At 38.9% G+C, this 22,413-nt stretch overlaps 1 protein-coding gene across 3 annotated transcripts in view; it reads right to left on the reverse strand.

The window, feature by feature from the left end:
• The window catches only part of KIF15 (kinesin family member 15), a 120,710-nt gene that overhangs the window by 43,537 nt on the left and 54,760 nt on the right, over nt 1–22,413 (reverse strand). For all 3 annotated transcript variants that reach the window (XM_082412717.1, XM_082412718.1, XM_082412719.1), the window contains exons 6-10: nt 15,366–15,463; nt 13,851–14,030; nt 2,453–2,662; nt 650–775; nt 361–483 (exon numbers count right to left, since the gene is read on the reverse strand). In XM_082412717.1, the coding sequence (XP_082268843.1) occupies nt 361–483; nt 650–775; nt 2,453–2,662; nt 13,851–14,030; nt 15,366–15,463 (737 nt within the window). The remainder of the gene's footprint in view (nt 1–360; nt 484–649; nt 776–2,452; nt 2,663–13,850; nt 14,031–15,365; nt 15,464–22,413) is intronic.

Genomic DNA, 22,413 nt, shown 5'->3' on the forward strand with positions numbered 1-22,413 from the left:
CAATATCATTAAACTGCGTTCATAGTGGATCCTCCTGCTCCCAACACCCAGCTCTGATAGCGCGGTTTAGGTAAATAAATTTAGTCTCCAGCCCAATTCCAAAGGAAAAACTTTGCCTTCCCTTGAGGAAAAACTAGCCAAACAATAATGACCATAAGATCTACTCTAGTCTCAAATTACACGAGCGATATAGAAGGCTAGGAAAGATAAAATAGAAACCTTGCTTAGAGTTAGGCTTTCACAACAGAGAAATACAGTACAGTAACTAAAAGCTAATGTTAATATGAGGGCAATCACAAAAGTGAGATACTGCAAGCTTAAATATTTTTCTGATTTACTTAAGTATACTCAGTATTTTACCTTATTTTTAATCAGCTTGGCTCTTTGGGCAAAATTAAGCGTTGATAGGGTTTCACCAAAGCACCTAGATCCAGGATGAACATTTGCAATTATGGCTGTTTTGGCATTACCTCCAAGGGAATCCTGTTTAATGATATGAATGGTACACATTTTCAGGGGAGAAACCACAAGATGTTTTTTAAGCAAACAAAATGTATACTATTAGCACCAAGGCTGAGAGATTATCCGACTACCAACCATAGTGAGCATAACCAAAACAGGGGCCCAGGAACCCAATGATCTACTTTACCCGGAGTAAGAAGGTAAGTTTGGAGTCTCTGTAGCAAACGTGTCTCTGTTTTCCATTACCCACATCGACAAGTGCAGTAATCACCTGGCCCAGGCAGCTCAACGATCTGTTTATGTTACCTGCTTCCTAGGGCATTGGGGAAAAAGAACAAAAAATTGAGGTGCACTGATGTCTTTTTAGTATTTTGAATTAAAATATACCTAGCAGGGTGGCAATTTTGAATGGAAAGGCAAGACAGGGCCAATATTAGTTAAGGTAACTAACTTCTCAGCAAAAAGATGTCCTCAACTGTCCACTAACCTTTTCCTACTCGAGGCACACACTGCAATTTTAGTACTATTCAAATACAAACACAAAAATCATGTGAAGGAAAAAAATATCAATGTCACCTCATAATTGTAATAGTTTTAAACTGACCTATATAGGTAGGGATAAAATCTAGAAGAGAACAGAGGAAAAAAAGTTGGAGTGCATTAATAGGCATATTTTTCAATCCTTTTATGTTAAAATGTTTACTACATTATAAGGGTATGGTAACTAATAACCCACTCCCATGTCCCACAAAGCCACCAATGAACATATTACAAGAGAACATTCAGTCTAATTCTGTAATGTAATGTATAATAAAACTGCTTTAAAAGAGTGGTTTCAGGAGAAAAGAAAAATGTTTGGGTTAAACATGTTACACTGGATTTTTACCATAGGGAGCATATTTCGATAACTGGGTCTGCAGAAGTGGGAGAATAGAAAAAGAGAGGAGGAACAGAAATTATTAAGTAAGATGTGATGAGTTCGGAGTAGCCACTATCTGTTACCATTCAGAAAGGTGGTTTATGGTCACAGTTGAGAGCCCTGTCTGTGAAGCTGGATTACCATTTGAATCTCAGCGACTCTTAGCCATGTGCCCCTGGAAAATTTCCTCCAATTTCTTCAAAATAGAAAGGATAATAGGATCACTTCCCAGAGTTGTTGGGACGGTTAAATAGCTAATATATACAAAGCATTTAGAATGGGCCCAACATATGTCCTATTTTGAACTTATGCTATTTTTCTTTGCTTCATGTCCCCATAGAAACACAAATGTGAGACAGACTGAAACTGCCTGAGAGCTCAAGCAGCTCAAACCCTCACTTTTAAGGCAAACAAGACCCTCTCCTCTACCATTTCTGACTCTTCTCCCCCCACCCTTATATATCCTAAACTGTAGAATCCACACACATTTTATTTTTTTAATTAATTTTTATTGGAGTATAGTTGTTTTATAATGTAAGAACCTTTTTTTTTTTTTGTCCACAGGGCATGTGGGACCTTAGTTCCCTGACCAAGGATTGAACCCGTGTCCCTTGCATTGGAAGCACGGAATCCTAACCACTGGACCGCCAGGGAAGTCCCCACACACATTTTATTGACAGTGCACATTACAATACATATACATATACACATTAGCAATACATATTACCAAGAACTTCTGGTAATACCTTAGCCTAGAACGAGGTCCTTAACCCTTAACTCAAGAACTACTTTCCCATGTTTCCCCCAAGCAGGCCATGTCACACCCTTCTCCCTCTCACCCCTGCTACCACTCATATTATCACCCCTTTTGGCATGAATTCAAATACTCTTGCTACTGACACTCGTCATATCCCATGTATGTTTACTGTCCCTACCCCACAGCAAAAATGTCTATACCTTTTGGATGAAAGCAATTTCTTAATCCTTTGTAGCCCTCAAAACACTTAGCTTGGTATTGACTTCTAGTAATAATTCACAGTCAAGAACTGAAGACCATAATTCCATTCTTACCTTCAATCTCATCCCTTCTGCATGGGTATCTTTTTGCCTTTCAGATCCTGCTAAATCCACCAGATTGAGAAGGGAGGTCCGTATGTTCACAGTTTCATGGCTTTTCTCCATCGACTCTATTGTAATTGTAAAGACTGCATGAGACCTAGAGGATTCTCTATTCATTGATGTCGATGCTACACGTCTGTTTCTCCACCCTCCAGACAACACCTAGGCAAAAGGAAAATACGTTATCACGACTTCCAAGTGGTCACAACAGCCACGAACATCAGTAGGAAATTTGCAAAGAGTGGTGAGAGACTATCTAATGAGGAATATACTCAAGTTATTTTCCTTTGCCTTTCCTTTTTTGATTCTTCTCCATGTCATGAAAGAAAACAAGCAGGAAATCAGAAGGCATAGGATCTAGAATGGGCTTTGCCATTTCTCTATTTGTATTAACTCAATGCAAATCGCAAAATCTCTCTGAACCCTCTTCTTTACCGAGACTATGAGAAAGTTAGATAAAAGAAATCTTAAAATTACCTTCAAGCCCAAAGTTTTATTAGCTCTTTTGGTCTACAAAGTATTTGTTTTCCCTCCCTATTCCCTGTGGCAAGCAGATACATGAAGGTTCAGACCGCAGACTCTAGAATAGGATGAACATGAGTTCAACTCTTGGCTCCACTATCTACCAGTTGTGTGGTCTGGGGGCCAGTTGACCTTTTCAAGGCTCAGTCCCATATTTGTAAAATGGGAATATGGGTACCTACCTCACAGGGCAGAACATCTCAAACTGTAATATGAATGCTAATCAGCTAGGATCTGGTTAAAATTCAGATTCTGACTCAGCAGACGTGAGGGAGAGAATGAGATCCTGCATTTCTAACAACCTCCTATGTGACACCCATAGTCTGAGAACTACATTCTTGAGTGGCATGGTCATAATATGTATTGGATAAAATGAAGAAATTAGTAGCTTACCTCAAAAAGTAGATAAAAAAATTAAATGAAATAACGTATACAAAAGAAGTTAGCACAGGGCTTAGCACATACACTCAATAAATGGAGCTGTTATAACCCTCTCTATTAACCAGCCATAGCATAAAAATGAAATGGTTTATATCTTTATTTTTTTGGTTAATAGTTCATGCTTCCTTTTCATAACACTAAATACTGTATATTAAATATTAGATAATGATACATTCATACAGCTGTAAAGAGAAAGAGAGCGAGATCCTCAAACATGGGACAAATTTCAAAATACCATTAGCTTAAAAAAGCAAGTGCAGGGCTTCCCTGGTGGTGCCGTGGTTAAGAATCCGCCTGCCAACGACGGGGACACGGGTTCGAACCCTGGTCCGGGAAGATCCCACATGCCGCGGAGCAACTAAGCATGTGCGCCACAACTACTGAGCCTGTGCTCTAGAGCCCACGAGCCACAACTACTGAGCCCATGTGCCACAACTACTGAAGCCCGCATGCCTAGAGCCCGTGCTCCGCAACAAGAGAAGCCACTGCAATGAGGAGGCTTCGCACCTTAACAAAGAGTAGCCCCCGCTCGCCGCAACCAGAGAAAGCCCGCACACAGCAACAAAGACCCAACACAGCCAAAAATAAATAAATAAATTTATAAATTTATAAAAATAAAAATAAATAAAAATTTTAAAAAGCAAGTGCAAAAGTAGCACAATATGCTATCATTTGTACAACATAAGGTGAAAAAGCAAATACAAGTCTGCTTATTTAAATACTTGTGCAAAGGCCAAATACAAACAAAAATCAAAAACAAAACTATTTGGTGAATACTCATGGATTGGAAGACTCAATATTGTTAAGATATTAATTCTCCCCAAATTGATCGACAGATTCAACCCAATCCCACTCAAAAATCCCAGCAGTCTTTTCTGTAGAAACTAACAAACTAAATCTGAGTATATGAAAATGCAAAGGACTAAAGAATAACCAAACTAATTGTTAAGAAATTAGAGAACTTACTCTACCTGATCTCAAGACGTACCTCTCAGCAATAACAATACAGATCTAACTCATTTTATTGTGCTTTGCAGATATTATGTTTTTTACAAATTGAAGGTTTGTGGCAACCCTGTGTCAAGCAAGGCTGACTCTCTTGTTAGGGGCTAATGTAGCTGGTGACTAAGTTGAAGCCAATGCTCATTTACCATTCTAAAATTCCTAGGGCCTTAAGAATTATGCTAAATCTCCTCTGCCTGTGCTCTGTAACCGGAACAACAAAGCCTGGATGACAGCACATCTGTTTACAACATGGTTTACTGAATATTTTAAGGTCACTGTTGAGACCTATTGCTCAGAAAAAAAATTCCTTTGCAAATAGTATTGCTCATTGACAATATACCTGGTCACCCAAGAGCTCTGGTTGATATGTACAACAAGGTTAATGTTGTTTTCATGGCTGCTAATACAACATCCATTTGGCAGCCCATGGATCAAGGAGTCATTTTGACTTTCAAATCTTATTATCGAAGAAATATACTTCATAAGACTAAAGCTGCCATGGATAGTGATTACTCTCATGGATCTGGGGAAGGTCAACTGAAAACTTCCTAGAAAGGATTCACCACTCTAGATGCCATAAAGAACATTCACGACTCGTGGCAAGAGGTCAAAATATCAACATTAACAGGACTTTGGAAGAAGCTGACTCCAACCCTCATGGGTGATATTGAGGGGTCCAAGACTTCAGTGGAGGAAATAACACAGATGTGGTAGGAATAGCAAGAGAAGTAGAATTAAAAGTGGAGCCTGAAGGTGTGACTGAACTGCTGCAATCTCCTGATAAAACAGATGAGAGGTTGCTTCTTATAGATGAGCAAAGAGAGTGGTTTCTTGAAATGGAATCTACTCCTGGCGAAGATGCTATGAAGATTGTTGAAAAGACAACAGAGGATTTAGAATATTATATAAATGTGGTTGATAAAGCAGGGCAAGGTTTGAGAGGACTGACTCCAATTTTGAAAGAAGTTCCACGATGGGTAAAATGGTACCAAACAGCTGCAGAGAAGTCATTCATGACAGTAAGAATCCCCTGATGCAGCAAGCTTCATTGTTGTCTTATTTTAAGAAATTGCAACATCCACTCCAACCTTCAGCAACCACCATCCCTATCAGTCAGCAGCCATCACCACTGAGGAAAGACCTTCCAGCAGCAAAAAGATTATGATTCACTGAAGGCTCAGAGGATGGTTAGCATTTTTTAACAATAAAATATTTTTAAATTAAGGTATATACATTGTTTTTTTAGACATAATGCTATTGGACACTTAATAAACTACAGAACAGCACTTTTATATGCACTGAGAAACCACAACATTCATGTGACTCACTTTACTGCAATATTTGCTTTATTGTGGTGGTGGGGGACCAAACCTATGATATCCTCAGGTTTGCCTAATATCGAGCAACAATATCAATATCAAGACAGTTGTGTATTGGTAACTGATTCAGACACATAGATCAATGAAACAGAATACAGTCAGATATAAACCCATACATGTACGGTCAATTGATTTTCGTTAAAGGTGCAAAGGCAACCGAATGAGAAAATTTTTTTAAACAAATGGTGCTTCATACGGGATCAAAACCAAAAAGGCAACCCAAGAGTGAACTCTCAGGTCAACTATGGGCTTTGGGTGATTACGATATGTCAATGTAAGTTCATCAATTGTACCACTTTAGTGGGGAATGTTTAAAGTGGGGAATGTTTAAAGTGGGGAAGGCTACCCATTTGGGGGAGCACAGGATATATGAGAAATCACTGTACATTCCCCTCAATTTTGCTGTGAACCTAAAATTGCTCATCTTAAAAAGAAGCAAGAGGGACTTCCCTGGTGGTCCAGTGGCGAAGACTCCACGCTCCCAATGCAGGGGGCCCAGGTTCGATCCCTGGTTGGGGAACTAGATCCCACATGCTGCAACTAAGGGTTCACATGCCACAACTAAAGATCCTGCATGATGCAACTAAGACCCGACGCAGCCAAATAAATAAATAAATATTTTTTAAAAAGAAAGGAAGAAAGGGGAAAGAGCATTGAATAAAACAGAACAAAAAACACTACGAAAGATGGTAGAAAACAGTCCAATAATATCAACAATCATACTTATGTAAAGTTAGGTGAGAGGCTGTCAAAAAAAAAATTTTTTTTTAAAGCAAGATATAACTACATGGTTTTTCTTGTAGAAAAACTTAAAACATTAAAACACAGAGGACTGATGGGAAAACATATACTGGGCAAATAACTAATCAAAAGAATGCTGAATGGTATGTCGATAGCAGACAAAATAAATTTTTAAGGCAAAATATGTTAATAGAAAACTGTGTTAATAATAGAAAACTAGGGACTTCCCTGGTGGCGCAGTGGATAAGAATCCGCCTGCCAATGCAGGGGACACGGGTTCAAGCCCTGGTCCGGGAAGATCCCACATGCCACAGAACAACTAAGCCCATGTGCTACACCTACTGAGCCTGCGCTCTAGAGCCCCCATGCCAAACTACTGAGCCTGTGCGCCTTGAGCCCATGCTCCACAACAAGCAAAGCCACTGCAATGAGATGCCTGCGCACCACAACGAAGAGTAGCCCCCGCTCTCCACAACTAGAGAAAGCCTGCACAAACCAATGAAGACCCAATGCAGCCAGAAATAAAAATTTAAAAAAAAATAGAAAACTGTGTTAATATAAATACAAAACTACGAATTCAAATCAAAGGAAGATATATTAATTCTACTACTTGCATATGCCCCTAATAAAAGTCTATCTCTATATGTATACATATATATTTTCGTATATAGACAAAAATCAAGACAAAACCAACACTTTAGTTAGAGATTAATATATCTTAAGTATTGACAGATTATACAGACAAAAAAATATTACTAAAAATATAAAACCCTATATCCAAGGATGCACATTATTCTCAAGCACACACTTATAAAAGTTGGCCATTGTATTAATCCATAAATAATTTCTCAATAAATCTCAAAGACTAGGAATCACACAAGACCACATTCTCTGATCCCAATGCAATTAACAATCAACATGAAAAATAAATTTAAATTTCCCATAAATTGGGGAATTTAAAATCACATTTCTGGGCTTCCCTGGTGGCGCAGTGGTTGAGAATCTGCCTGCCAATGCAGGGGACACGGGTTCGCGCCCTGGTCTGGGAAGATCCCACATGCCGCGGAACGACTGGGCCCGTGAGCCACAATTACTGAGCCTGCGCGTCTGGAGCCTGTGCTCCGCAACAAGAGAGGCCGCGATAGTGAGAGGCCCGCGCACCGCGATGAAGAATGGCCCCCACTTGCCGCAACTGGAGAAAGCCCTCACAAAGAAATGAAGACCCAACACAGCCATAAATAAATAAATAAATAAATAAATAAATAAAATATTAAAATCACATTTCTAAGTAAATCATGGGTCAAAAAAGAAATTATAATGGAATAATATTTAAATCTATATGACAGTTAAGATATTAAAACTTGTGTGAACTTTAAGTAATATTAAGTAAATTTATAACATTAAATACAAAAGAAAGGCCAAAACGAGCTAAGCATCGAGCTTAAGAAGTCAGAAGAAGGACAGTAGGATAAACCCAAAGAAAATAAAAATAAAACATTAAAGAGTAAGGCCATATAAACCATCACAACTATTCAAAAAGAGAACAAAATTGTAGTTACAGCAAAGATTTTAAAAATGAGAATACTAGGAACAACTTTATGCCAATATATTTGAAAACTTAGAGGAAACTGAAATTTTTCTAGGAATACGCAACCTATCAAGACTTCTGACCCAAAATGCCTGCATAGGTCTATTAAAGAATTTTTATTTGTTGTTAAAAATCTTCTTACCAAATAAATAAATAAATAAACAAATAATCAATCTAACTAAACACAAGGCCCAGATGATTTGGGGGATGAGTGCTACATGCTTTTTAAGAACAGGTCATTCTAATCACACGTATTTCTAGAAAACACATAAAGGTGGTAATAAAGCAAGACAAGGAAAGTAGGAAAAAGGAGAATTACAAGTTTATCTCAATCTTAAGCCCTGATGAAAAATGATAAACAAAATACTGACAAAGCTAATCCAATATTTTTCACGTTAACATGTTAAATTAGAAAAACCACATGATCATCTCAGTAGAGGTAGAAAGAGCATCTGACAAAATTTAACACACATCCTTGATTTTATAAGACAGTTAACAGGGTGGCTGATTATAAAAGCATTCTATTAAAAAACCTGCATTTCTATACATAACAGACAACATGTAATTTTAAAAAGAAGTTATCCCCCGCCAGAGCAATAAAAAATGTAAGGTATATTGGAATAAAGGTAAAAAAAGGTAAGACTTTTATGGTAAAAATTATTGTAATGTAAGACATTAAAGACCCAATTAAATGAAGAGACATACCATGTTCAGGTATGAACTCTATTGTAAAGATGTCAATCCCTCCAAACTGGTCTCTAACTGCAATGCAATTCCAATCAAAAATCTCAACATTATTTTTTGAATATGCATATATACATACACCAGATCACAAGTAAAACCTATCTCTTACTATGAGAGTCACAGTTTAAGAAGTTTGAATAAGATTTGCTGAAGATGGAAGAATAAATTAATGAACCCTGATATATGTATATTTATTTATTTATAAATATTCATATAATGGACTACACAGCAGTGAAAAAAAGGCAACATAAATGAATTTCATACACTGTGTTGACTTTAAAAAAGTTATAGAAGGCAAAATACATACCTCTTTTTAAAACTCAAAAACAGGCAATACTGACATTTTAAGAAATACATACATACGTGATTTAAAAGTAGAAAAAAATGATAATGACATTCAGCACAGTGCTTATGTTTAGGGAGGAACCAGGGATATGAGATAGAAAGAAGCACACAGGTAGAATGATAATATTGATGATATTTAAGTCTAAATTGTCTAATGGGGTCCTGCAAGTTCATTTTAACATTATGCTTAGTAAGTTATATGCATGTGGCAATATTGTGTATGTATCAAATACTACATACAAAAAATTGTTTAAAATCAACTGGCCAAGGCTTCCCTGGTGGCTCAGTGGTTGAGAATCTGCCTGCCAATGCAGGGGACACGGGTTCGAGCCCTGGTCTGGGAAGATCCCAAATGCCGCAGAGCAACTAAGCCCGTGAGCCACAACTACTGAGCCTGCGCGTCTGGAGCCTGTGCTCTGCAACAAGAGGCCGCGACAGTAAGAGGCCCGCGCACCACCATGAAGAGTGGCCCCCACTCGCCGCAACTAGAGAAAGCCCTCGCACAGAAACGAAGACCCAACACAGCCAAAAATAAATAAATACATTTTTAAAAAAAGAAATGCTTTAAAAAAAATAAATAAATAAAGCAACTGGCCAGGTTAGAATCCATAAAATGTGAATAGAGGAAGAAAAAGAAAATATGAACAGACCAATCACAAGCAATGAAATTGAAACTGTGATTAAAAATCTTCCAACAAACAAAAGTCCAGGACCAGATGGCTTCACAGGTGAATTCTATCAAACATTTAGAGAAGAGCTAACACCCATCCTTCTCAAACTCTTCCAAAAAATTGCAGAGGAAGGAACACTCCCAAACTTATTCTATGAGGCCACCATCACCCTTATACCAAAACCAGACAAAGATACTACAAAGAAAGAAAATTACAGAAAATTCATCACTGATGAATATAGATGCAAAAATCCTCAACAAAATACTAGCAAACAGAATCCAACAACACATTAAAATGATCATACACCATGATCAAGTGGGATTTATCCCAGGGATGCAAGGATTCTTCAATATATGCAAATCAATCAATGTGATACACCATATTAACAGAAGAATAAAAACCATATGATCATCTCAATAGATGCAGAAAAAGCTTTCAACAAAATTCAACACCCATTTATGATAAAAACCCTCCAGAAAGTAGGCATAGAGGGAACTTACCTCAACATAATAAAGGCCATATATGACAAACCCACAGCAAACATCATTCTCAATGGTGAAAAACTGAAAGCATTTCCTCTAAGATCAGGGACAAGACAAGGATGTCCACTCTCGCCACTATTATTCAACATAGTTTTGGAAGTCCTAGCCACGGCAATCAGAGAAGAAAAAGAAATAAAAGGAATACAAATTGGAAAAGAAGTAAAACTGTCACTGCTTGCAGATGACATGATACTATACATAGAGAATCCTAAAACTGCCACCAGAAAACTACTAGAGCTAATCAATGAATTTGGTAAAGTTGCAGGCTACAAAATTAATGCACAGAAATCTCTTGCATTCCTATACACTAATGATGAAAAATCTGAAAGAGAAATTAAGGCAACACTCCCATTTACCATTGTAACAAAAAGAATAAAATACCTAGGAATAAACCTACCTAGGGAGACAAAAGACCTGTATGCAGAAAACTATAAGACACTGATGAAAGAAATTAAAGATGATATAAACAGATGGAGAGATATACCATGTTTTTGGATTGGAAGAATCAATACTGTGAAAATGACTATACTACCCAAAGCAATCTACAGATTCAATGAAATCCCTACCAAATTACCAATGGTATTTTTTACAGAACTAGAACAAAAAATCTTAAAATTTATATGGAGACACAAAAGACCCTGAATAGCCAAAGCAGTCTTGAGGGAAAAAAATGGAGCTGGAGAAATCAGACTCCCTGACTTCAGATTACACTACAAAGCTAATCAAAACAATATGGTACTGGCACAAAAACAGAAATATAGATCAATGGAACAAGATAGAAAGCCCAGAGATAAACCCACACAGCTATGGTCAACTAATCTATGGCAAAGGAGGCAAGGATATACAATGGAGAAAAGACAGTCTCTTCAATAAGTGGTGCTGGGAAAACTGGACAGCTACATGTAAAAAAAAAAAAAACTCAAAATGGATTAGAGACCTAAATGTAACACTGGACACTATAAAACTCTTAGAGGAAAATATAGGAAGAACACTCTTTGACATAAATCACAGCAAGATCTTTTTTGATCCACCTCTTAGAATAATGGAAATAAAAACAAAAATAAACAAATGGGACCTAATGAAACTTCAAAGCTTTTGCAAAGCAAAGGAAACTACAAGTAAGACGAAAAGACAACCCTCAGAATGGGAGAAAATATTTGCAAATGAATCAATGGACAAAGGATTAATCTCCAAAATATATAAACAGCCCATGAAGCTCAATATTAAAAAAACAAACAACTCAATCCAAAAATGGGCAGAAGACCTAAATAGACATTTCTCCAAGGAAGACATACAGATGGCCAAGAAGTACATGAAAACCTGCTCAACATTACTAATTATTAGAGAAATGCAAATCAAAACTACAATGAGGTATCACCTCACACCAGACAGAATGGGCATCATTAGAAAATCTACAAAAAGCAAATGCTGGGGCTTCCCTGGTGGCGCAGTGGTTAAGAATCCGCCTGCCAATGCAGGGGACAGCGGTTCGATCCCTGGTCCGGGAAGATCCCACATGCCGCGGAACAACGAAGCCCGTGTGCCACAACTACTGAGCCTGCGCTCTAGAGCCCGTGAGCCACAACTACTGAGCACGTGTGCCACAACTACTGAAGCCCACATGCCTAGAGCCCGTGCTCTGCAACAAGAGAAGCCACCGCAATGAGAAGCCCGCGCACGGCAACAAAGAGTAGCCCCCACTCGCCGCAACTAGAGAAAGCCGGTGCTCAGCAATGAAGACCAAACGCAGCCAAAAATAAATAAATAAATTTATAAAAAAAAAAAAAAAAAGCAAATGCTGGAGAGGGTGTGGAGAAAAGGGAACCCTCTTGCACTGTTGGTGGGAATGTAAATTGATACAGCCACTATGGAGAACAGTATGGAGGTTCCTTAAAAAACTAAAAATAGAATTACCATATGAGCCAGCAATCCTACTACTGGGCATATACCCAGAGAAAACCATAATTCAAAAAGACACATGCACCCCAATGTTCATTGCAGCACTATTTACCAGGACATGGAAGCAACCTAAGTGCCCATCAACAAACAGATAAAAAAGATGTGACACATGTATATAATGGAATATTACTCAGCCATAAAAAGGAATGAAATTGGGTCATTTGTAGAGACGTGGATCGATCTAGAGACTGTCATACAGAGTGAAGTAAGTCAGAAAGAGAAAAACAAATAGCGTATATTAATGCATATATGTGGAACCTAGAAAAATGGTACAGATGAACCAGTTTGCAGGGCAGAAATAGAGACACAAATGTAGAGAACAAACGTATGGACACCAAGGTGGGGAAAGTGGCGGGGTGCGTTTGTGTGTGTGGTGGTGGGATGAATTGGGAGATTGGGATTGACATATATAAACTAATATGTATAAAATGGATAACTAATAAGAACCTGCTGTATAAAAAAATAAATTCAAAAAAATTCAAAAATTCAAAAAAAAATGTGAATAGAATATTTTGTAAATTCCTGTCAAAAGGTTTGTTTGTCCTAAGCTGAATGGCCAAAAGAGGTTGCCTTTTGACACCTAACAAGTAATAAACAAGGGTAGAAAATAGAACAGCCAGCTGGTTTGAAGGGCAGAGATCCCAGGAGCTCTTAAAAAGGGCAGCTCCGGGCTTCCCTGGTGGTGCAGTGGTTAAGAATCTGCCTGCCAATGCAGGGGACACAAGTTCGAGCCCTGGTCCGGGAAGATCCCACATGCCGCGGAGCAGCTAAGCCTGTGCGCCACAGCTACTGAGCCCGCGTGCCACAACTACTGAGCCCGTGTGCCACAACTACTGAGCCAGCGTGCCACAACTACTGAAGCCCGTGTGCCTAGAGCCCGTGCTCCGCAACAAGAGAAGCCACCACAATGAGAAGCCCGCGCACCGCAACAAAGAGTACCCCCACTCGCCACAGCTAGAGAAAGCCAGCGCGCAGCAACGAAAACCCAACACAGCCAAAATTAAATAAATAAAAAAATGTATTAAATAAATAAATAAGAAGAAAATAAAACTGTAACTCTATATCCTTTAAAAAAAACCCAAAAAACAAAAGGGCAGCTCCCAGGAGGAACAACTAAAGGGATATGGTCACTAACAAACTGTCCCCCAGTGACATATAAGGTGGTCTTTAAGAGTCTATGACCGGAGTGAACAACACCAAAATAACACAAAATCAAGGGGTTAAACTTCTATTTTAACGAAGGAGAAATTTATAAAACAGTGTCATATCCTTCTTTCATTTCTTCTCATGAACATTCTGGTTATGGCTTTACAAAACATTTTTAGTAACTCAACTCTTTCTTTTTTTTGAGATCAAGGTGCTCGTCACAGCATGCTATGTTGCCTACGAATCAAATTGCTCAAGGCAGGGTACCTGATAGGCTTCAGCAGCTGAGGTCACCACCTGCTCCACAGCACCAACAACGAAGACTCCCTTCTTAATATGCTCCCTTAAGTACAGTCCAGCCGATGCAGAGTCCAGGAGGTCATAGATCTGCTCGTTGTAGATTTCAATAAAGGAACACTTACAAAGAAAACTCTTTCCAGCTCCAGCCTGTAAAAGAGAAGCCTGCTTTAGCTATATTCTTTTCATGAGTTCATCCCTACCTTTCATGAGCATTCATCTTTCACTCACTTCACAACATATAAATTTCCTACAACATTATCCTTTACACAATACAGGACACTTAAAAGTCAGTTTTAAAATGTAGATTACTAGTTTCAGCACATCAGTACATTTTAAAGCAGCATCGAACTGTGGTCCCAGGAGCCCTAAAGTTTCCGACAGTGCCTCAGAACAAAGACAGGGAGGTGGGACTTGAGCATTCCAAATAGGCAATTCCATTTTTTGTTTAATTGAGGTATAATTGATATACAGCATTATACTAGTTTCAGGCGTATAACATAATGATTTGATATTTGTATATATTGCAAAATGATCACAATAAGTCTAGTTAACATCCATTGCCATACATAGTTACATAATTTTTTTCCCTTGTGATGAAAATAGCAATTCCATTTTCAACTGTCTTACATATAAATCAAGTGTTATATTCCTCAAACGACTGAAAATAATATATTTTAAAAGTCTCTCTTTAAAAAAATAAACAAATAAAAGTTTTCTTTAAAAAGCCTTGCTATAGGATTTTTAACCACAGAAGTGCACGTCACTAAACTTACTTCACTGGCACATAATATGTGTGTCTAACTGCAATGGTCAGGCATAGTTTCTGCAAAGGAGTAAGTGGTAAACCAATGCTATATATCAGACTCCTTGGCACATAGGTAATAGAACATAAAACACTAATGGCTCTTAAGCCTGGAATTCCCTAAGCTAAACACGCACAACCCACAGAATGACCCAATCTGGGAGCCAATGGAAAATGGAAGGCCACATTGCTAGGACGATGGAGCCACACCACGTGTGAAGCAAGGAGATCATGGTCAGGTGGTAGCAGGTGCTGCAAAGGAGGCAGAGATGGGCCCATTACTAGTGGCTGTCATGAAGATGTAGGGAGAGCTGCAGTCAACTGTGAGCCTAGGCGCAGGTAGGTGACAGAGCTTAATGAATTTGTTTTCCTCAGTTAAGATTTTCTTTACACTTTCTCCCTTGTAAAATTTGAGAGCCTAAGAAGCACTACATTCTTCTTTCTTTCAATGTGGGCTCATGGATGATGCATGTATTATAGACTAAAAACTTTTAGAAAATAAAAAACTCAGAATCCTTCATTTTATCTTAAGAACGGAAAGATTTTTTTTATGACTCTAGCCTATCCACACTGTAGACTACTCATGATACCCCTCCATGTATCATGAGCTGATTATTAGTAGTTAGCCACTCAGAACCAGGTATTTCATAGAATCGCTTTACTTTTACAGTAAGTTTTACCTTCTCTTTTTCACGTTCAATTAAGGAAAACAAATATTCAAAACTTCGTGGAATTACTCCTCTCAGGTTATGAGAAAAATTATCAGATTCAGATGGTCCTAAAGAAAAACGTAAAAAAATATATATATAGCTGTTCATTTTTATTCTGTTAACAGGAGTCTTTCAAAACAGCAACACTGAAAGGCAATTCATATAGAAAAGACAAATTGTATAATCAGTTTCTTTCAGGCCCCCAAACAAGATAAATCGTGGTCTGTAAGAGATGGCATAATAGAACCTGCCTATCAATAGGACTGAAGGGAAGGGCACACAATAGCCACTAAGCAATTTTAAAAAGTAGTTGTTGTTTGATAAATTAAAATATCCATTTCAGTCCCAAGCTTGAAATTTTTCCTTCTGCAGGTACGAAAATTAGCAGAAATAACAAATAATTGTACTTTACTGTTGCATAAGACATTCTGTCTCCTAGGCTGATCTTTATACACTGGCTGTGTGGCCACAGGCTAATTACTTAATCTCTTGGAGTGTTCAACTATAAAATGGAAATAATAATGGTAATAACTATCTCACAGGGTATAAAAATTAGCATTAGCTAGTATTTTCTTAATTGGGCAATAAAAGCCAAGCTGGTAAGAAAGATACTATAGGAATTCTTCACAAGATTTCTGTACAGACAGAAAACTGAAGAGCAATCCAATCTCTATTTTGTTAACATTGGGGAAAAGGGGAGACGTGAGTGGATATGTAAACAGCAGGATTTTTTGGATACTAATTCAAGCTATAGCTATATCTGCCAGAAAAAAAACTATAAAGCTAGAAAAGATCCAAAAGTTACTATATGTATTAGTTAAACATGCCTTAGAGGGACTTCCCTGGTGGTGTAGCGGTTAAAAATCCACTTGCCATGCAGGGGACACAGGCTCAAGCCCTGGTCCGGGAAGATCCCACATGCCAAGAAGCAACTAAGCCCGTGCGCCACAACTACTGAGCCCACGTGCCACAACTACTGAAGCCCATGCGCATGGAGCCCATGCTCCACAACAAGAGAAGCCACCGAAATGAGAAGCCGGTACACTGCAATGAAGAGTCGCCCCCTGCTCACCGCAACTAGAGAAAGCCCACGTACAGCAATGAAGACCCAACACAGCCAAAAATCAATCAATCAATAAGTAAATTAAAAAAAAAAAAAAGTAAATTTACTTAAAAATATATATATATGCCTTAGAGACCAAAGGAACTAACAAAATGCTGGTGTATGCAAGAAAGTTACAGAAAATAAATTTAAAAATATTATCGTCATCTTGGTGTGCTATACCTAAAATATTTTAAATGGCCCTTGTAAACTGTACCTTAAAAAAAAAGAAAAAAAATAATAAAACAGGGCAGAGAAATGCAAGTAAATGAACACAGAGGACAGATAATATTAGAATATGTGCGGATAATTTTATAACATTTTCCTGCTAAATACTATATAAAGATACTCAAAATATTCATTATAGTTACCTTATCATCTCTTGCCTAGTCTCCTGCCTTGGCTCCCAATCTTGCTTCAGTTCTAGCTCCTCCTATAGTCTCTATTCCATTCAGCTGCCTGAGTAGTCCTTTTAATTATACATCAGATCATGTAATTCTTCTTTAAAAAAACAAACAAAAAAAACCTTCCCATGACTTCACATACCCTCATGAAAAATTCCAAAATCCATGACCTGGCCTCAGGCTACAATTTCAACTTGCCCCTTATCCTGTAAAATTCCACTCTAGCCCCATGTGTCTTCTTGCTGTTTCTTGAATGCTCTTGAGCATGCTCCCAACTCAGGGCCTGTACATTTGCAGGGATGGGCCCTCTGCCTGGAAGATTCTTCTCCCAGAGTCTTATGGTTTCTTCTCATTTCACTCAGTAATTCTCTTCAAATGTCACGCTGAGAGGCCTCTCTGACCCACCTAACTAAAACAGCACCCCCTGCTCTTTTCCATCCTCTTATTTTGCTTCATAGCACTTACTACCTCTGGCATAATTACTAGACACTTATTTGCTTTTACTTGTACATCCCCCATGAGAATATAAGCTCCATGAGAGCCTGGACATTGCCTTGTATTTGAATAGACCACCAGAGCCTTGAAGAGTGCCTGGCATATTTTAAGTACTCACTTATATGTTGTTATAACCTCATAGAAGGGAAAACCTTTCTTACTAAAACTCACAATTCAGAAACCATTAAAAAACAAAACAAAACAAAAAAACCTGAAATTCAACCACATAAAAATAAAAACCTTTGGCATCAGAAAAAATTAAATAAGCCAAAAGAAAAAACCTACAGAAAAATCTGTAATCTATATCATAGACAAAGAGCTAATCTATTTTATAAAGAATCCCCACAAATGAGTAAGAAAAAGACAAGATAATTTTTAAATAAGAAAAAAGCTTGAGGGACTTCCCTGGTGTCGCAGTGGTTAAGAATCCACCTGCCAGTGCAGGGGACATGGGTTCAAGCCCTGGTCTGGGAGGATCCCATATGCCGTGGAGCAACTAAGCCCATGCGCCACAACTACTGAGCCTGTGCTCTAGAGCCCGTGAGCCACAACTACTGAGCCCACATGCCACAACTACTGAAGTCCGTGCACCTAGAGGCCGTGCTCCGCAGCAAGAAAAGCCACAGCAATGAGAGGCCCGCGCACCACAACGAAGAGCAGCCTCCGCTCACTGCAACTAGAGAAAGCCTGCACACAGCAAAGAAGACCCAATGCAGCCAAATATAAATAAATAAATAAATAAATTTATTTTTAAAAAAGAGAAAAAAGCTTGAATGGGCATTTTACAGAGAGGCTATTCAAATGTCCAATAAGCATATAAAAGGTGCTTAGTAGTCAATGGACATCAAACAAGTGCAAATAAAAACACAATGAGATAGTACTATACATACTCGAGAACAACTAAAATTTTTAAAACAGACAATACCAAATGTGGACATGGATGTGGAGCACTGGGAAATTCCACGTCTACGTGTCTCCATCATGACTTTTTTACTAAAGCTGAACATACATATATTATAACCCAGCAAGTCCACGCCCAGAAGTTTAAAGTTCAATAGATATGAACTATAAAAGACACACACAAGAAAAAAATGTCCATAACAGTACTATTCATGTGCTCTAAAACTCTCTAGCAACAGCAGAATAGAAAATGTGGAATTCCTTTAAGACGGCAGTGTGGGAAGACACAGAGTTAGCATCTCCCCACAACTAGGGCGCCTGCCGGCCGCTGGTGGGGGACTCTGACCCCAAAGAGACGCAAGGAACCACAGAGTGAACCAGTAGGACGTAGGGGGACCAAGGGGGAAGGAGAAGTGGAGGCCAGACAGGATTAGCTCCCCTGAGGCTGGGGAGATCAGGAGAGGCAGGGGAGATCAGGAGAGGCAGGGGAGATCAGGAGAGGCAGGTGGGAGGGACTCTCTGGGAAGAGTGGGAGAGGAGCGGAGGGCAATCGCCTGGCACACTGGTGTTGGGGAGGCTGCTGAGCTCCCAAGCCAGTTCCCCCCCACCAAAGCCCCATCCAGGCCGCATGGGTCCTGGGGGCACAGGAGGGAGGCCGGGGAGATCAGGAGTGGCAGGTGGGAGGGGCCGTCGAGGAGGAGCAGAGGGTGTTTTCCCCGCCCACTCAGGCCCAGGGAGCCTACTGAGCTCCCAGACCAGTTCCCGGCCCTCCAAGGCCCACCCCCCCATTGGTCCTGGGGGTATAGGAGGGAGGGCAGGGAGATCAGGATTGGCAGGTGGGAAGGGCCCTCCCAGATCCCAGACCGGAGGAGCAGAAGAGGAGAGGAAGGCGTTTGCCCTGCCCACTGAAGCCCAGGAAGCCTGCTGGGCTCCCAGGTGACGTTCCCCGCCCTCTGAGACCAGGGGTGGGGGGCACGCCTGGGCCCCTTCTGTTCCTTAACCCTAAGCCCCACCCCCCACAGCCTCCAGGGCCTTTTCTAGCCCTGTGGGTGCTGAGCATTGGCCCCACCCACCGCCCAAACCTCACACTTGCTTAGGCCCCGCTCTCCACAGCCAAGGCCTTCCCCCCCTCCATTTTTTTTTTCTTCTCCCTCCTCCTCTTTTTTACTATTGTGGTACTGACGTACCTTCCGGTTGTTGATTCATCTATATTTTTATTTTTACATTCTTTCTAATATATCTATTAGTTTCCTAGTCTCATTTTATTTTTTACTTTGTTATTGTTCTCTTTTTTTTACCACCCCACGTGGCTTGCGGGATCTTGATTTGCGAGCACAGGGTTGGGCGGAAGCTCCTGCGGTGGGAGCTCCGAATCTGAACCACTGGACTAACAGAGAACCTCAGACCCCAGGGAATATTCATCGGAGTGAGGTCTCACAGAGTTCCTCTCTCAGCACCAAGACCCAGCTCTACACAAGAGCCTACAAACTCCAGTGTTGGAAGCCTCAGGCCAAACAACCAGTAAAGCAGGAACACAATCCCACTCATTAAAAAAAAAAAGAGACAGCAAAAAAATATGTCACAGATGAAGGAGCAAGGTAAAAAAAACCTACAAGACCAAATAAATGAAGAGGAAATAGGCAATCTACCTGAAAAAGAATTCAGAGTAATGATAGTAAAGATGATCCAGAATCTCGGATATAGAATGGAAGCACAGATTGAGAAAATAAAAGAAATGTTTAACAAAGATCTAGAAGAACTAAAGAACAAACAAACAGAGATGAACAACACAATAACTGAAATGAAAAATACACTAGAAGGAATCAATAACAGAATAACTGAGGCAAAAGAAGGAATAAGTGAGCTAGAAGACAAAATGGTGGAAATAACTGCCGAGGAGCAGAATAAAGAAAAAAGAATGAAAAGAACTGAAGACAATCTCAGAGACCTCTGGGATAACACTAAATGCACCAACATTCGAATTATAGGGGTTCCAGAAAAAGAAGAGAAAAAGAAAGGGTCTGAGAAAATATTTGAAGAGATTATAATGGAAAACTTCCCTAACATGGGAAAGGAAATAGTCACCCAAGTCCAGGAAGCACAGAGAGTCCCATACAGGATAAACCCTAGGAAAAACACAGCAAAACACATATTAATCAAACTAACAAAAATTAAGTTCAAAGAAAAAATATTAAAAGCAGCAAGGGAAAAACAAAAAATAACATGCAAAGGAATCCCCATAAGGTTACCAGCTGATTTTTCAGCAGAAACTCTGCAGGCCAGAAGGGAGTGGCAGGATATACCTAAAGTGATGAAAGAGAAAAACCTACAACCAAGATTACTCTAGCCGGCAAGGATCTCATTCAGATTCGATGGAGAAGTCAAAAGTTTTTCAGACAAACAAAAACTAAGAGAATTCAGCACCACCAAACCAGCTTTACAACAAATGCTAAAGAAACTTCTCTAAATGGGAAACACAAGAGAAGAAAAAGATCCACAAAAACAAACCCAACTAACACCCCATTGTAAAGCAATTATACGCCAATAAAGATGTTAAAAACAAACAAACAAACCCAAAACAATTAAGAAAATGGTAATAGGAACATACCTATCGATAATAACCTTGAATGTAAATGGATTAAATGCCCCAACCAAAAGACACAGACTGGCTGAATGGATACAAAAACAAGACCCATATATATGCTGTCTACAAGAGAACCACTTCAGACCTAGGGACACATACAGACTGAAAGTGAAGGGATGGAAAAAGATATTCCATGTAAATGGAAATCAAAAGAAAGCTGGAATAGCAATACTCATATCAGATCAAATAGAGTTTAAAATACTGTTACAAGAGATAAGGAGGGACACTACATAATGATCAAAGGATCAATCCAAGAAGAAGATATAACAATTAAAAATGTTTATGCACCCAGCAGAGGAGCACCTCAATACATAAGGCAAATGCTAACAACCACGAAAGGAGAAATTGACAGTAAAACAATAATAGTAGGAGACTTTAACACCTCACTTACACCAATGGACAGATCATCCAAACAGAAAATAAATAAGGAAACACAAGCTTTAAATGACACAATAGACTAGATAGATCTAATTGATATTTATAGAACATTCCACCCAAAAGCGGCAGAATACACTTTCTTCTCAGGTGTACATGGAATATTCTCCAGGATAGGTCACATCTTGGGTCACCAATCAAGCCTTGAAAAATTTAAGAAAACTGAAATCATATCAAGCATCTTTTCTGACCACAACACTCTGAGACTGGAAATCAATTATAGGAAAAAAAGTGTAAAAAGCACTGGAGGCTAAACAGTGTGCTACTAAATAACCAAGAGATCACTGAAGAAATCAAAGAAGAAATTTAAAAATACATAGAAACAAATGACAATGAAAACACGATGACCCAAAACCTATGGGATGCAGCAAAAGCAGTTCTAAGAGGGAAGTTCATAGCAATTCAATCTCACCTCAAGAAACAAGAAAAATCTCAAATAAACAATTAACCCTACACTTAAAACAACTAGAGAAAGAAGAACAAAGAAAACCCAAAGTCAGTAGAAGGAAAGAAATCATAAAGATCAGAGCAGAAATAAGAAATAAATGAAATAGAAACGAAGAAAACAATAGCAAAGATCAATAAAACTAAAAGCTGGTTCTTTGAGAAGATAAACAAAATTGATAAATCCTTAGTCAGACTCATCAAGAAAAAAAGGGAGAGGACACAAATCAATAAAATTAGAAATGAAAAGGGGGAAATAACAACTGACACTGCAGAAATACAAAGGATGATAAGAGACTACTACAACAACCATATGCCAATAAAATGGACAACCACGAAGAAATGGACAAATTCTTGGAAAGGTACAATTTTCTAAGACTGAACCAGGAAGAATTAGAAAATATAAGCAGACCTATCACAAGTAATGAAATTGAAACCAGAATTAAAAATCTTCCAACAAACAAAAGTCCAGGACCAGATGGCTTCACAAGCAAATTCTATCAAACATTTAGAGAAGAGCTAACACCAATCCTTCTCAAACTCTTCCAAAAATTGCAGAGGGAGAAACACTCCCAAATTCATTCTACAAAGCCA

Source organism: Balaenoptera physalus (genome assembly GCF_965194825.1).
Source record: "Balaenoptera physalus genome assembly, chromosome: 11".
NCBI lineage: Eukaryota > Metazoa > Chordata > Mammalia > Artiodactyla > Balaenopteridae > Balaenoptera > Balaenoptera physalus.